This window comes from Cavia porcellus, unplaced genomic scaffold (genome assembly GCF_034190915.1).
Source record: "Cavia porcellus strain 051 isolate PalLab524CR breed Dunkin Hartley unplaced genomic scaffold, mCavPor4.1 scaffold_9, whole genome shotgun sequence".
NCBI lineage: Eukaryota > Metazoa > Chordata > Mammalia > Rodentia > Caviidae > Cavia > Cavia porcellus.
Window position 1 is genome coordinate 30,477,009 of NW_026947492.1, and position 16,464 is coordinate 30,493,472.

The 16,464-nt window shown below is 33.8% G+C and overlaps 1 protein-coding gene across 8 annotated transcripts in view; it reads right to left on the reverse strand.

Moving 5' to 3' along the window:
• The window catches only part of Gria4 (glutamate ionotropic receptor AMPA type subunit 4), a 334,303-nt gene that overhangs the window by 56,937 nt on the left and 260,902 nt on the right, over positions 1 to 16,464 (reverse strand). For 7 of the 8 annotated variants that reach the window (XR_010049759.1, XM_063256141.1, XM_063256144.1 and 4 more), the window contains 4 exons: positions 16,227 to 16,385; positions 11,514 to 11,681; positions 10,914 to 11,018; positions 5,099 to 5,209 (listed from right to left, as the gene is read on the reverse strand). Coding sequence is in view for 7 of the 8 variants with exons in the window: in XM_063256141.1 (XP_063112211.1) it covers positions 5,099 to 5,209; positions 10,914 to 11,018; positions 11,514 to 11,681; positions 16,227 to 16,385 (543 nt within the window). In the remaining variant the exon portion in view is untranslated. Of the gene's footprint in view, positions 1 to 2,659; positions 3,861 to 5,098; positions 5,210 to 10,913; positions 11,019 to 11,513; positions 11,682 to 16,226; positions 16,386 to 16,464 lie in introns of those variants that run through there. The other variant, XM_063256146.1, reaches the window with a different exon arrangement.

The following is a 16,464-nucleotide window of genomic DNA, read 5'->3' on the forward strand; positions in this document are numbered from 1 at the left end:
CTGCATGTGAGTTTGGCCCACACTTTGAAATATCTGCAAATTGTTGAAGCTATTATTGCACATCAAAGTATATGCAACTATTGAGACTCTAGGTGACTTAAGCAAAGAGGGAGCAAAAGAAATGTATTCCGCATCTCTGGAATATGAAATTTTTTATATGTTTTTTGGTAAAAATACAGGTCCACTTTCAATTATCCTCATGGTGTGTGGCACATTAAAAACACTCAGTAAATGTACAGATACCTTGTTCTATCAGTGCTTCTTACAGAATACGATTGCTAAGTAATCACATTAGAACTTCTGATTTAGATTTTCAAAGTGAAACTAAGTATTTTAAAGTGCTAGGTCATCTGTTCTGAAGCAGGCATATGCATATATGAGTAAAGTATTTCCTCAGTGTCTTCTCTCTCAGTTTTTCTTGTGTATAGTTGGAGCCCATCTGCCCTTTGCTCTTTGTTTTCCTGCCAAGCACAGCCAACAAAGCTAGAAAAACTTTTAGTTTACTGAAGATGTTGGCTGCAAATTTATCCAGCCTGTTTGCACAACCAGGGCCATAAACAGAGACTGAGACTTCAGTGAGTAGTGCATGCAGCATAAGAGAAAAGAGATCCCACTGTGAGGGAGAGAAAGGTTGGGCTTTTCCTGCATCACAGCTTTCATGGCTACTCAGCTCTATCCCATTACTTTGAGTGTGTCTCATTTTGCTTTTCTTTCATGTCAGATCCAAAGCAGATTCTTAACACTGCAAACCTCACTTGCCCTCTCCCAAAGCTGACATGCACACAGTCTTGCGTGTAGCTCTTGAAACACTACGTACTGGCGAGATTTAACACAGAGTTTTAGATTTACTATGGGTGAACGAAATATGAAATCTTTTCAATATTATAAGTGACATTTTGAAAAACATTGAGGGATAAGGGAGTATTTTTGAATGTTAATCTATATAGAGCCCCTAGTGTTTGGTTGTAGATAGAAATGAAAGGATGAGAGGAGTGAAACACGATCTTTCACCTTGTTCTTGAGTGCAATCTTCTTTTGTTATTATAAATTACTGCATTCTGTAGGACACTAATTCTTCAGAAGCCATTTTAAATGCATTATTTCTTAGTGATAACAAGTATATTAAGGCAAGTTTACAAGTAAAATAGATGGTGTCCTACATCTGTTCTGTTACTTCAGAAATCACTGTGTCTAAAGTAGCAACATTAGGACTTGGCTATGAAAATGTTTATGTAAATCAATTTAGATGACTTTTAAACAATAGAGTACAATTTTTATACTTATATAATTTCAAATATTATTTGTATTTAGCAAAACAAAATATTCAAAGAAGATGCACACTGGAAAGGCTTTAAGATTTTCTAAATATCGCATATAACCTTTACACTTACTATTAAAATAATCAAATATAATAAAATAAACTGGGTCAATCTTTGTTTCCATTGTGAATATTTGATTTCTCCAAAAAATGTTAATGAATATAGACAATTTATTCCATGAATTAAATTCTTAAAAGTGGAAATTCTGGTGTTATCATTCAATTTGGGAAAAATGAATGAACTTAATGGTTTTACAATTTTAAATTTGGCCAAAATAATGTATTTTGAAGCAAACTGAGTTATGAGCCCTTTAGTAAGAGGAAAATGTGAAAGTAGGGGGTTAATATTTGGTATGAGGATGAAAATAAATTTTAATTTAGTTTTTGGTATATATATTCATAAATATATAAATAAATATACATGAAAGTATATATGGTGTATAAATTCATATATGCATAAAATTATGCATACATACGTATATATGTATTGTGCATCTACAAAATATCAAATAACTCATAACAACTAAAAAATAACTTCTGAAAAGATTAAGTGGGATAAGTAAAATTGCTTTTGGATTTGTGAAATAATTCTGAGACTGCAGTGAATAAATATGACTATGGAAATTTTTCCTAAGGAATTGCTATATACATAAGCATATAGCATAATATTCCCTTAGCTGAGTAATGCATCACAAATAGCATTTAACTTTGCTAGTATAGCGTAGAAGGTAAAGAGCTTGTCTGACATAGCACTACAGCATGTTTCTCTACAGAATTGAATAATCAAAAAAGGTAGCAAGATTCCAGAGGAAATCACTTTTTCTTCCCTCAGATCTATTAGAAACTGCTTTTCCTTCAATTTCTGTACTTAGTCTAACCACATACCACAGATCTGGTTTCCTTAGGTGGTTTACAAAAACTATGCCTTTAAATGCAAAAAATTAAATTGGTATAGTCATAGTGTCATGTCTATCATAGATTTTATAAGAATTTTAGTCAATAAGATAAAGATTATGACATTAATTTTATTTTCCATTTAGACTTAGTCTTGTTATTGTATTTAGTATGACTTACTAAAAAATCCATCATTAAAAAGATCACATTATAAATATACAGCACTCTTGTAAGAAATAAATTTTAAATGATATGCAAACTAACATCCCCTTTTATTTAAGAATGAAAACAATTATATTATGAATCATGTTTCTTATCTACTGATTCTCACCAGGACATAAATTCCCTGAGTGCTAGATTTTTTTTCTGTTGTTTTCAACTGACATATCTCCAGAGTCTTTAACTGTGCCTCACACAGCAGACGCTCAATAAACATTTATGAGTAACTGAATTTCTCAATCAATTTTATTTAATAATAGCACATAAAATTACAATGAGTTGACATATAAATAACAGCATACACAAAGGAAAAACAGCAACACCATATCAACTTTCATAAAAATAGATGGCTTCAAGTGCTCCTTCTCAGGCTTATTCTGTATTTAGGTATCTATATTGCACATATTAAAATGTCTCAGTAACTCCATTTGTGTTGGTTGTTTTCAATTGAACTTTGAAGATTATTACATGCAGGTGTCCATATCTTATTCATCCCCAAATAATCATATTTCTTTCAAAATGAATAAGGTGATAGAACTGTCATAGGTACCAGGCTACCATTTTGAAACAAAGCAAACACAAAGAACACTTTCAGGGGAAAGATTCTAGTGTATCATTTTGAATTACTGAATGATTATGCAGTTGCAAATACCAGAGTTATTATTCATGTGAAGATTACATTTGTATACAAAAAGACAGATGCTACTATTACACTTCTTTGATAGCAAAAATATTGACGGCATCAATCAAACACCAGATAATTTTACAAAATCTTCTTATATCTATAGGAAACAGTTGGAGTTTTCAATCATTTTTACTTATTTTTTTAATAGCATGCTTCCTGAAAACTAGCCATACTTGCAAAATTAATTATTTCAGCTTTAAGAACCTGTCCAAACCTGTTAAACAGGAATGGAAAGGAAATTTTCTACATTTTATCTATAATGCATATTAATACATATTATTTCACAAAAAACAGGCAAATTTTCAAAAATTTCTAAAGAAAACCATTGTATATATTCAGAAAACAAGCACAAGTTCAGAGATTTTTTACTTTTAGAAAATCTATCTTGTCCAATAGGAATGATATAATGATATAATTCTATGACTTATGCACAATGCCTCAGTTCACAATATAGGAATTCATTTGTCAGATTTGCTAAGTGATTCTTTTCAACATCTATTTTTCTTGAGAAAGATGAGGATTATTTCTTCTTTTGCACTAGTGTTTCAGAAAAGTCACAGATAACTAAAAAAACTGTTTTCTGGTAGTCCAGAGTTGGTCATCCAAGAAGAATCCCACATGAAAATTAAGCTTAAAATTACTACACAGGAGGACAAGACTCGTGCCTTAGTTAGCAATGGTCGAAGAGCGTGGAATTCTTTTCTTTCTTGATCAATTTCTTAAAATAGGATTCTTCATCATAGGCTGAAAAGAGGAGGACTGTACTGAAGTATGAATTTCCATTACTGTGTCTTTTTTTAGGAAAAGAAATATATATATATTTTGCTCTCAAGTCCCATGCAAACATTACACAATTAAGTTAGAGGGTTTACACAAACACTGCTGTTGGTTGGTTTGCATCTTAAAATCATAAATTTCCAATCAAATCTTGTCAAATTACATTAAATTGCTAAATGGTGATCTAACACAGATGTAACTACTTGCAACATATGAAAACTTCTCTCTGGTATTTGCATGCTTTGACCTCAATGTCAGTTTTAGAAACAATTTGACATTGCTAAAAAGCTAAAACTAAAAATTAAAATTGTGTAAGATAAAAACTAAATTGCATAAAATACCTTCATTGTATTTAGAATAAGTGCTTTTATAAATAATAATATGCTTTACCTAAAAAGACAGTGAGCTGAGGATATATAACTTTAAATTAAATAGAAAAGGTCACTGATTTAGATCTGTTTTGACTAGTGTTGATTCTAAAGGGCATGTTTGACTTTAGAGGAGAAAAATATATAAGATTTTCTATTATTTAAAAGATAGGTTTCATGAGAACCTTAAGATGTGATCGAATGAAGCAATCACACTTAATTACTAGAAGCCCAATGAATTATGTGTGTATTTCTTCTGATCAATGAGAAAAATAATAGGTACAAAGAAACTTCTGCTAACATCAAAAATAATTACAGAGTAAAACTAATATCTAAAGCATTCATTTATGTAAAACATGCCCACTAAAATCTCCACATTATAAAGAGAATGCAAATTATTGGATGATTAAACTACTTCAAAATTATAATTTTAAGTATTATTAACTATTATTACATTGATGTTTTCAAAAAACAATAACAATAATAATATGGTGTTTATGACTAGTATTTTTATGACTGGATGTTGACCTTTTTCATATTTAGTATTTCGTATTTGGGTCTTAGTATTCCATACATTTCCATCTAGAGCGTGACAGTCTCAGTTTTTAACATCTAAGATTTTCCCAAGAACAATGCAATAAAAGGTACATAAATACAAGTACTGAACGTACTCAAAGATCGGGATAAACCTATCCATAGCCTTAATAGACTTGGTGGCTTAGAGTACTTATGTCACCTCTAAGATTCAGCTTTGACTCTCACCATACACCATAAGCCAGGGAGTTAAAACTGCCGATAGACTAAACGGAACACCATAAAACATACACCAAAACTTACCATAATTGTGGTTACAACTACTGTTCTGTTCTCAATAGCAGCTGTGTCATTGCCAAGGGTGGGTACATCTTGAATCAAGACTAATTTATCCATATCATTCCAGTAACCAACCTGCCAAATACAGAAAGACTTCTAAAAATCTATTTTAGAGGAGTATACTCCAGCTATCATTGGAATGAGTGCTCCAAATAAACAAGCAATCAGAATAAATTTAAAAAGGAAATGAAAAAAGTGAAAGTTTTTAAAATTGCTGATAAACCATTCTCTTGGTTTATATATATATTTTCTTTTTGGTACGAGAAATTGAATTCACAACCTCAGGCTTGCCAATCTAAATGCTACCAAACTAAATCCTCAGCCCTAAAATTTATATATATTTTAAGCACTGTAGAAATGGTACTTGGTTTGATATAATCTAATCCCCTGATAGCAACACAGTACCTTTTATAAAATGCTACTTACCTCTATGATGAACATGAATCAGCATTGTTTTCATTTTCAAAGCTTATATTTATATGTGTATTTTAACTTAAAATCATTGTAATACTTTATCATTTAGAAATGAAGTGTTTTTTCATAATGTTAATTAAGCAATTAAGTACAGTAAGAAATAGTAAATTACAATGAGACCACACTAGAAATTTAAGATTCTCTGAGTTATACAGACCCTTAAATGACAGCAATGATTACAACATATTGCACATTTGCTCTAGGCAGATACTGCACACTTTGTGTTTTATTTGCATTTTAATGTTAGCGTACATATTAAATGTAGAGATTAAAGACACAAGCTTGGTAATATGTTGCTTCTATGGAAAACAGTTTCTCAAAATGAGTGTTCTTTAAAGCTCACCATACTTCCTTTTTTAAGGAAGCTTCCTTTTTTCTTGAAGCTGTTGATAAAGTTCATGTCTCCATAAAATGTGTGCATTTGCTTATTGTGCTCACTATTTGTTCTCCTATGTTTTGGGGGCCTCTGCTCCCTCTTCAAGTGTCTTAACTGCCATGTTAGTATTTATCAGCATATTAAAATACAAAGCATTAGCATGTCAAAAAACGTCACTATAATATTCACAAGTTTTGCATATCTATAATTCAATAGCAGGATAAATGAAGAGAAATAATTTTCATTAGCATGTCTTGCAGTACTTGGTTTGACCCTAAATTATGGTTTACATGAATTCAACAATTGTTTTCAGTTATCCAAGAAAATTTATTTCTAGCTGATATTTGTTTAGCAATTCTGTGAAAAAAATTTAATTGAAAAACAAGAATACTTTTGAGACCCTCCCTTTCTTCAGATGCTTCCTGCTAATTCTCTTTCCCATACGACAGGTACATGATGTAGAAAATAGGTTTTACAGTTTCGCACTTTATTAATGTGCAGCCACCCTACAAATCTCAGCAGCCTACTCTAAGGCAAAACATTTTTTCTTTACTAATTTGTCTCACAGCAGAAAAAAATCTCAGATTTGGGACACATTTTAAATGATAAATGATCCACAAATATGCTCCACTTTTGTATCTTTGAATAACTATTTGTAGAGGACAATATGTAAATATCAACTAGTGATTTCTTACTGTTTATTCTTTCTTTGAAAGTATGTATTATTTCTACCCATTTTCTGTTTTGTTTAGTCTTTCTTTAAAATTAAAAAAAACAGAGCAAAGGGAGGGAAAGGTGGAAACTACCGTCACTTTCTTCTATTATCTTGAATTTTTGCATTGTTTACATTAATTTTATTAGTCTGGCTTTGTTCTGTCTTTTGTTAGATTTTATGCTTTCAGATGGTAAGGGAAGCTATTTTGAATACAATGGGAACTATTATGGTAATCATGGTTTCCTATTTTATTGTTTCCTATTTTATTGTTTATTAATAGTCTTATAATGCTTTCATTCATTGGTCTGATTTTATTTTGTTTTGTTTAATTTTATTATGTGAGATGGTATGAACACTATTTTGAAGAAAACAATACATTATGATTGCTATTGCTGATTTACTATCATCTTGTTTTGAAGTCCTACCATGCTTTGGTTCTTCTGTTTTGATTGGTTCTATCCTGTTGTGTTTATTTGATTTTATTATGTGTGATGTTATAGACAAATTTTTTGAGGAAAATGAGGCATCACAGCAGCCATTGTTCATTTCCTGTTATTTGGTTTTGAAGTCCTCTAATGCTTTCATTCTTTTGAATTTTTTTTACTATATTGTTATGTTTGATATATTGTGTGTGCAGGTATGCTCAACTATTTCAAAGAAAAGAGACATTATGTTAGCTACTGTTGATGTCCAGTTGTTTTGTTGTGAAGTGCTGTGTTGCTTGCATTTCCCTGTTCTGATTTGTTTTGTTTCATTCTGTTTTCTGTTGTTCTCTTTAAAATTAAATAAAATGAAAAGAAAAAGCAGAAAGTTATCTTCTTGTATTATCTGCATGAAATTGTGGTGAAAACTGAGGCCACATTTTCTAATAAGGTCAAATCTATGGCAGATTTCAGGGGTCTGTGGATTTATTGGAAAGATAGTCTTTACATAGATCATTTCCTAAAGAAAAGAATCCCAAGGCTTCAATCTAGAATAACATGTGAGATGGAATTTTTTCTCTAGTTCTTCCCAGAATTTTATATTTTACTCAATACTTTTGTCTGACCTCATTTGATCTATTAAGGAATAGATGTATTTTTTATAGAGATACAACCTGGACAACAGGGGTTATATACTGCAAAAGTATGGAAGCATTTAGATCGCTAACTTGACAAAGATATTCAAAATATTCATCTTTGGGCTTTTAAAGATAAATTTTGCACAAATATTACCAGAATAAATTCTATATGTGTAGGAGTCCATATCTATGGTTGACTTGATTTGTAAAATAGGGTTGAGGTTGGGATTGAGAGATTACACTCTCTCACTGGGAATCTTATAGGCAGTGGGGCTGATGTTTCATAGGAGTCCACAGAGAGAGCTTTGGAGCTACTGGAATTTTGGCTTCCATCTCTTTCTAGCTGGACAGGATACTTAGTTTGTCTGTGCCTTACTTTTCTATAAAATGAGAAATTATCTATTTATCTATCTCATTTATCTATGATCAATCTCTCTCTCTCTCTCTCTCTATATATATATATATATATATATATATATATATATACCTTATTTTTACATTGTCATGAGGATTAAATATAAAAATGCATATCAATTTTCCATGACAGTACCTGGCATGAACCTGCTCCTAGATAAATGAATTGTTTATAACTAAGAATTCATGTAACCATGTAAGTCTGGTAAAAAGAAAAATCTGCTCTGAAACTCTGGGGAACACCAAACAATAAGAAGGGTCTACTTTTCTTAGGAGTCTGGACTTCATAAAGAGCTTTGCATCCTCTGCTTAATGGGACTCAGTCAGTTACAGAAGTCAGACAAATGGAGGGGTTGGCTTTCCAATCTATTTCAGAGATCACTCCCTTGCTGGCAAGTGTTCAATTTACAAGAATAATTGCTCAGTTCTCAGGCATATTGCCTAGCCTCACCAGCGTACTGTTTCTCACGGTAGCTTATTTTTAAGTTTAATATTCCCAACAGAATGCTCGAGTTGATCCTTTGCAACCCACAAGAAAACGAAGACAGATGAGTCTACACCATTTTACACTTGATATTTCTTTAAGTCTTGGATGAAGGTCATCTGGGCATGAAGATATATTGCTCATTACTCTCTCAACTTACTCTAACTTTCTCCTCAAAAAGTCTTCATTTTTGTCACCACCACAGTTCAATAAGCCCTGAAGGATTCCGTGTTATAAATAGTCCCACTAGACACCACACTAGTTACCAGCGGCTTCCTTTCTTCATTATTCCTTCTTTATACAGAACCATTTGACTTTCTGTACTCACTGATGTGTAAAACATGGAGTTCTCTTTCGAATTTAAAAATTAGTAGTTGTACTGAATAGTTTTCCAAGGTCTGGGATGTGACAGAAATGTGGTGTGTCTTCCCTCTGCCCATCCATTACCCGGTATTTTTAAGAACCTCTGGAGTACTCTGTCTGTTTCACAGCTAAGTGGGACTCTGTTTCAAGGGGTCTCTGTTTCCTGCTGCTGGCAGGGTGCTAAGTGGGTACAGTGGCATCTGACACAGAGCTCAGTGAGTTTACCTCTCAGGAAGTGTGTCCCGCCCTCTTCCCTTGCTTCTGCACAGGTCTACAGAAGCCTATCATGGTGGCCAGCTTGGGTGTCCTCAGCTTCACTCATCTCCTGTCTTATCTGACCTAGCCCTGTAGATGCTGGTCTGCCATGGATCAGCTGTCAGCCTCCATGCCAGAAGATGCTGCCATGGGAATGACAAGCCGGAGAGGTTTTCACGGCAGCTCGAGGTTTCTTCTCACATGGATGTCAAAGCACACCCACATGATAGAGTACAGCAAGACACCACTTTAAAGTGTTCATCATTTTCCATCCATGGCTTTAACTGTCCTGCCCCGAGGCCTTTCTTCTGATTTCTCTCCCTGTTTACACCACCGCTCCTTGGCTCACTTTAAACCCCACCTTCCCCATGCAGCCATTCCTAACGTGCTTTCCTCCTTCCACAAATTCTGCATGTCCTTTCCTCAAGTGGCATTTGAAACACACGTATTCCTCTCTACTAGAAAATAAGCTTCTTAGGAACATGGTCCATTCAGGCTGGGTACGATGTGGGAAGATTCTTCTGGAACCAGGTATATCTGAATCTTTGTTTTCCCAGACATGAGCTTTAGGCAAGTAACCACACTGCTTGGGTTATAACTTTCTCCTCTGAAGAATGGATATAATATTCAAGTTATAGATTTGCAGCAAGGATTAGATGATGTGAAGCACGAAGTCCAGCCTTGGGACATAGCAGTAATTTCATAATCTGTAGATCCTCTTACTCCACTAAGTCAGGAAGGTGTATTTTGGAAATACTTTTTAAACAGCCAAGTGTGGAAAGAGTTTTAGATAAGGCTACCTTTAATACCTTTTTCTTTGATATTCTAGTTAATTTTTGAGAAAAGACAAGTTAAACTTTTAGCTTGCTATTTGTAACCAATTACTGAGGTGAGGTTATATGGTTCTATCACATAAAGTACTCTTTGGAAGGAAGACTGTTGACATGTTTGGTCACGACTTAGGCTCACGGACTTACTTTTCCAAGTGCAAGTTGCTGAATCCAGCTCCCTCCCAATCAGCAGAAGTGTTTCTTTTTCTTCTCAGCTAACAGTAATTTTCATAATCTTGTCTTTCTTTTGCCTTCTTCCTTGCATTTATCTACGGGTTTACCTTAAGAGCCTCTGATCTCCTCTGAGGATGCTCATCCATTAAAGGGATTAGTATTCTTTGCACTCTTTTAGGTGACTTCATGGATGATATATGGACATAGCACTGCACTGTGCTCTTTCCTGCTGAGTAAGTTATACTTGCATCCTTCCCCAGTTGCTTCCATTGTGTTATAAATGGTAAACACTTTAGTTGATTCAGCTTTGCTAAACCATAGACTATCAATTATATAATACAAAAATTTATCAGTACATATTACCAAGAAAGTATTATTTGTAAGTACTCACATTCAATATTGTAGAATAACCAGTTTTTCATTCCTATAAGCCTTTAAAAATGACAAGTGCAAACCATGCAATGTTATTTTTATGTATGTATTTGATTTTCTGAGTCAGTCTCACTATGTCATCCAGACTGGCTTTGAATTCATAGTGATCCTCCTGTCTCAGCCTCATGAGCGCTGGGACTGCAGATGGATACCACCATGCCTGGCTTAGGATTGTCTGTTTTTCAGTTTGATAGTGGCTCACCTTTCTGGGTCCAGTGCTCTTTAGCTCAAACACATCCATTGTGTAATTGACTCTACGTCCATAGTGGTCAAATTGAACATTTCCAGTTAGTCCCTGAATTCGAACCTATGGAGGAAAAAGAAAACCCACACATGTATTCAATAGCAACTTCACTTAGAGAAATCTCGCCTTCATCTGATAGGAGTATGCTCACATAAGGATGTGGAACTATAAATTAGCACTATTTATTGGGATTTTGTTGGGTAGCTGAGCAGCATTTATGATGGCAACTGCTCTGTCAGCCAGCTTGTCTGAGTGATTGCAGTGAATTGAAGACATTTGTTAATCTAGTGTGCGTCTAGCGAGCAAAGTTCTTGTAGTATTTGAGGTTTTTACTCTAGCAAAATTTTGTTTATCATTGGCTGTTTATCTATATAAGATATTAACATCATGATGCTAACCTGATTATACTTAGGATACTTTCCAGTCACCTCAACAGTGGTTATGGCTTAATGTATTAAGTTGCCGATTGTAATACATATTTACACTCAGAAAAACTGTTTTCCTAAACATTCCACTTAAGATAATATCAAATAAGTAGAAGTTAACAGAGGGAGTTACCTGTTTGAGTGTCCTCTCCATGTCAATGCCTTGGCCCCATGGAGCAGCAGGGTTTGCCAGACAATCCCCAGCATTTCCTCTCCTTGAAATATCTATTTTCTGCCTCCTGAGACTTCGGAAAGTTTCAGCCATCACCAGGACACCATCATAAGTCAGGGCAGAGGTGTACTAATCAAATGAAAATGACAGCAACAGTAAATATTAAAATCTTATCTAGGAATAGTCTGGAGGTTCTCTGAGTTTCTGACAAAAACACTATCCTATATGCATTATAGTTAAATTACTGATAATGCACTCTGGCTTTAGAAGTTTCTACTCTTGCTTGAATACAAAGACTGTATACCAAATATTACCATCATAATTTTAAAATGAGAAAACACACTCTAAAAAGAGAGATTTTAATACACAACTTCCCATCAGTTAGGTTAAGCAACGCCTTAGGCGAGGACTTTGTATCTAATTGTAAAAGGCTCTAAAAACGCTGTGTGTGGCATTGTTCAATTTGCTTTCTAGTTTATTATAGTGGTTGAGGCCAAGGGTGTGGGATGTAATCTTTTCTCCTCCAAAATGTCTAGCAGGATTCCCTGGCTCATTCATATTTATTATTTTAAAGTGTATATCTTTGTTTAGTCTCCTAGAAAAACTGATAGGTGGTTTACTGTTATTAAAATATGCTATCATAGATAACAACTTCTCCATTAACAAATATGTTTCACTAGTCATCACCCTAAATAAGAAGGAGCATCTTAACTAGAGACGTGATTCGTACCTGTAAACCCAGGACTCTGGAAATCTGAGGGAAAGGAATGCAAGTTTGAACTTAAGCCTCTGTATGTGCATAAGGAGATTAGGAAGATTAAGTCATTTCTTTTAAGTTTTTCACACAACTAGGGCCAAAGTGGAGATATGAAAAATAGATTGTTTGCTTTCCAACCACTACTCCATGCTGTACTTGAAGAACGTGAGCCTCCAAATACATTTTCAAGGTGAGAGCAGAAGTGAGGAAAAACCAAGTAACTTGTTTAAGCCATAAATGAAAAGAAAATAGATGCCTTTGGTAGAGTTTGAATAGAATGGTTAGAGAATTAATATGCACTTGGAAAACATGGTACACTTGTTTTAGAGCATGGAAGAGGGTCAACTACGTCATCTCTTTCAGGAACTCTACATGGTTAATTCCATATGATTATCACTTTCTACACCTATATGATGGGTAGGATTTGCTGTGGAAAAGGGGGAGTTCTCTCTCTGACTTTCTGTTTGTAAATTCCAACTGTAGAAAGCAAACATGAGCAATGTGACCATAACACACAAAAACTAGGAAGAGGTAAATTAAACCAGGAATATAAAAAATAAAGAATACAGTATAAATTCTAACCAAGTCTTCATAGTAGAGGACCTAACTATGAAGCTTGTATTAGAAGGATGTATAAATTAGGAGACTTGCTATGTATCCTTCAGAATATGATACAAAGGCTTAAGAACACGCCTAGGATAGAGCAGCTGCAAGAAATCAAGATGATAAGTGAGGAGCTACTTAGAAATGAATATATTTCTTCTCCTGCCTGAACTCACACATCTATCACATTGTCTTTTTGTAAATCAAGAAAATACAAATAAGAAATAAACTGAAACTTACTAAAGACATAAAGACAAAAGAAAATGCAGTACTAGCATTTCAGGATCAAGAGAGAGAGAGAGAGAGAGAGAGAGAGAGAGAGAGAGAGAGAGAGAGAGAGAGAGAGAGAGAGAAACACTTGCTTTTTCAGTTTGCAGAGAGAAGCCGAGAAGAGATGAGATAAACATGTAAGTGCACTTGCTGCTTTTAAACTTCATGCATTTTTGTGAAGAAAGTGTACTAGAAAAAAAGAGCAGTATAACACAGAGGGCCTCAGAGTACAGGAGAGGTTCAGCCAGAACTTGACAAGCCATAGAAGATGGAAAGAAACACTAATTCAACAGGTCTTAGCTTTCCAGTGAGTGCCATTCTTGCCCATGTGCCTCATTGTGTTGTCACCCAGGAAACCATATTTATGTGTGTACAACTTCTAGATGTCACCTTGAAAATTCCTATTAAACAAACATTTAATTTGGGGGAAGGATAGAAGTAAATTTAAGCCTGTAAGTATTAACTTCTCTGACCAGTGATCAGCCTAGTAGAATGAATTGTGTTTCCCAAGCTGTAGATTGACAAGACAGAGATGAGCGATATCACAGTGCAGCGGAAAGAGTACGGCCATGGAAAGAAAGGACTGAGATGAACTTGACTTCTGCTACACACAGATTTATGGGAAAGCAAAGCACATTCTTCAGTTATGAAACATAAAATAGAACAAAATCCAATAAATAAGGTAATAACCTCTATCTACTATGGTTGTTTTGAGGACAAAATTTTATATCATATCTGAGATTTCTTTGAAAAATGGTCTTAGACACTGGTTAGGAATCATAAGGACTACAAGGATTAATAATAGATGCTTACTGTCCCTTAAGAAGTTTACAGGTGTGAAACAATAAGCCTACAAAGAATTATTTTAAATTTTTGGGAAAAAAAACATGTTCAAATGTTATGAAGAGGACCAAGGAAAAGAGGTTCACATTTACTGGAGAAATTTTCTAGAGGCTTTGAAAGAAAATGGTGTTTGACATAAAGCTTTGGAAGATGGATGGATTTGGACTGGTAGAAATGAAAGTGTGGAACTATTGCAGTGAGAGCACACTGTTTATTGAGTGAGACAAGGATAGAGAAGTGTTCTTGCTGGAGCATCAGGGTGGGGCAGACACTGATTTCCCCTGTATTATGGCTGACCTTTGTTCACAAAGTGACAAGACAAAAAATCTTGGTGGAAATACTAAGAGACTGAAATATAATTTATATAATAGCAATCAATTCTTGTTTGTGGATTCTAGGCATTTGAAATTGCCTCGTTGCAAGTACTTATTTTTGACCCCCACATCCATACTAGCAGAATTTTTGCGATTACTTGTGGACATGCGTGGAGTGCCAAAAATGTGATTCACTCAACATAAAATGTCCCAGTTCTAATTGAATAAGAAAAACACTATTTTTGTTTGTTTCTGTTCTTATATCATAATCATGTGATCAATGCTGTTTTTCTTAATTTTTTTGCTTTCTGCGGACCATCTTCCTATTTGAAATGGACCAGAAGCACTGTGTTGAGTGCTGTCTAGTGTTCCTAAGTTCAAAAATGTGATGTGCTGTGAGGAGTAAACATTCATATCACACAAGCATAATCCAGTGATGTTATACAAGTGTTAGGCATAGTTAATTGTTAACAAATCAAAAATGTATTGAGATTTCTTTAAACTGAAACATACATAAAACAATGTTATGAATTATTTGGTTGAAAAATATAGATACATGCTCACAGACACAAACCCTGTATTTCTTTGAAAAAAGGTTTAACATTTGCTCATATATTATTTAAAAAGGTTATAGAAATAACTAACACAAGCAATTGAAATTGACTGTATATATTTATTAAATTTGGAGTGCCTACAATCATGCAAAGAGCTGTGGAAATTATCTATATATGTAGGTCATATTTATTATAGTATATCATAAAAGCTGTATTTATTAAACATGAAATTGGTTTAAATCTTAATAGCTCTATCAAACAGGCAGAATTATCACAGAAGAATGCCATAAAGGATCATATAATTTTTATATAACAAAGAGTTCAAAGCTGTAGTATGAATAAGTCTAATTGGAAGTTATTGAATAGGAGTTATTAAAATGATTCTATCCTGATATTTTGTGAACCTGATCCTCAATTTAAGGACAGTCAATGAATACACCCACTATGTTCTTACACACATTAATCTGGAAAATCAGAGAGTAGAAATCTAGTGCCTGACACATACAGGACACCCAATATATTTTTGGATACCCAATATATATTTTGAAAAATCCATGGTTCTATAGGCTAGCTATTAATATTCTAATATTGCAGAGGAGAAATCAACATGGTCAAAATGAAAAATTCTGTAGTTCAAAAATGGAGTAGTTAAGAACCTCAATTTTTCTATACTTGAATTTCCAAATTAGAAATTAAAACTCTTTCCTGGAATATGCTGTTGGTGTAAACACTGTTGACTGTGATGTCTTATTATGTGACACGTCATAACCTCCTATCGTACTCTATTGACTACCCAATGTCTAAGAAAACCATTTAGCTTTTCAAATGTGTTTATGGTGGGAAATTTACCAGCTATCTTCATAAATACTAATAATATGCTTCTGCAATACTTTTCAGAAAAAATTAATGTCTAGTTGTTTACTGTTACTTTTAAAGAGAAATTATTAAGCTCTACATTTGCACTGCTAACAAATTCTTATTTCCTCATTATAAGTCATATTACAAAACAGTTTTTATCTGGCTAGAAAAGTTAGTAATGGACATGTATAGTAGAAATATTGAGCTAGTGAAACTTTAGAAACCAAATAATTTCTTCAAATAAGTTCATATGATAAAATTATAAACTTCTCAACTTAATGTATAAGAACTCTGCCCTTAAATACTGAAGTTTAGAGACTGTTAGAGGCCTATTCAGTACAACAACAGTAACAAAAGGCTGCTTTCCTATGAGAGATTATCTTTGAAAAAAAACACAGCTAGAATTGCATAATGAACCTTCTACCTTAAAATTTTAAAAATACCCAAAGTATATGAGATTCAAAAAGGCAAATACCTTTGGGGGGGTCTCAGACCCTGGATACTCTCTCTGATCTAGTTTCTTCCAGCGATCCATTAGCTTGGTTACCATAGGTGTATTAAAATCTACCAACTGGAATCCTGTAACATTCGCTCCTCCATGTATAAACCTCTCAAGAGAAATATCCTTGAATCCCTATGAAATCAACATGAAATGTTAAGTTTAGCACATTAACATATATTTCAGCTTTTCAATATTAATATAGATCAATGAG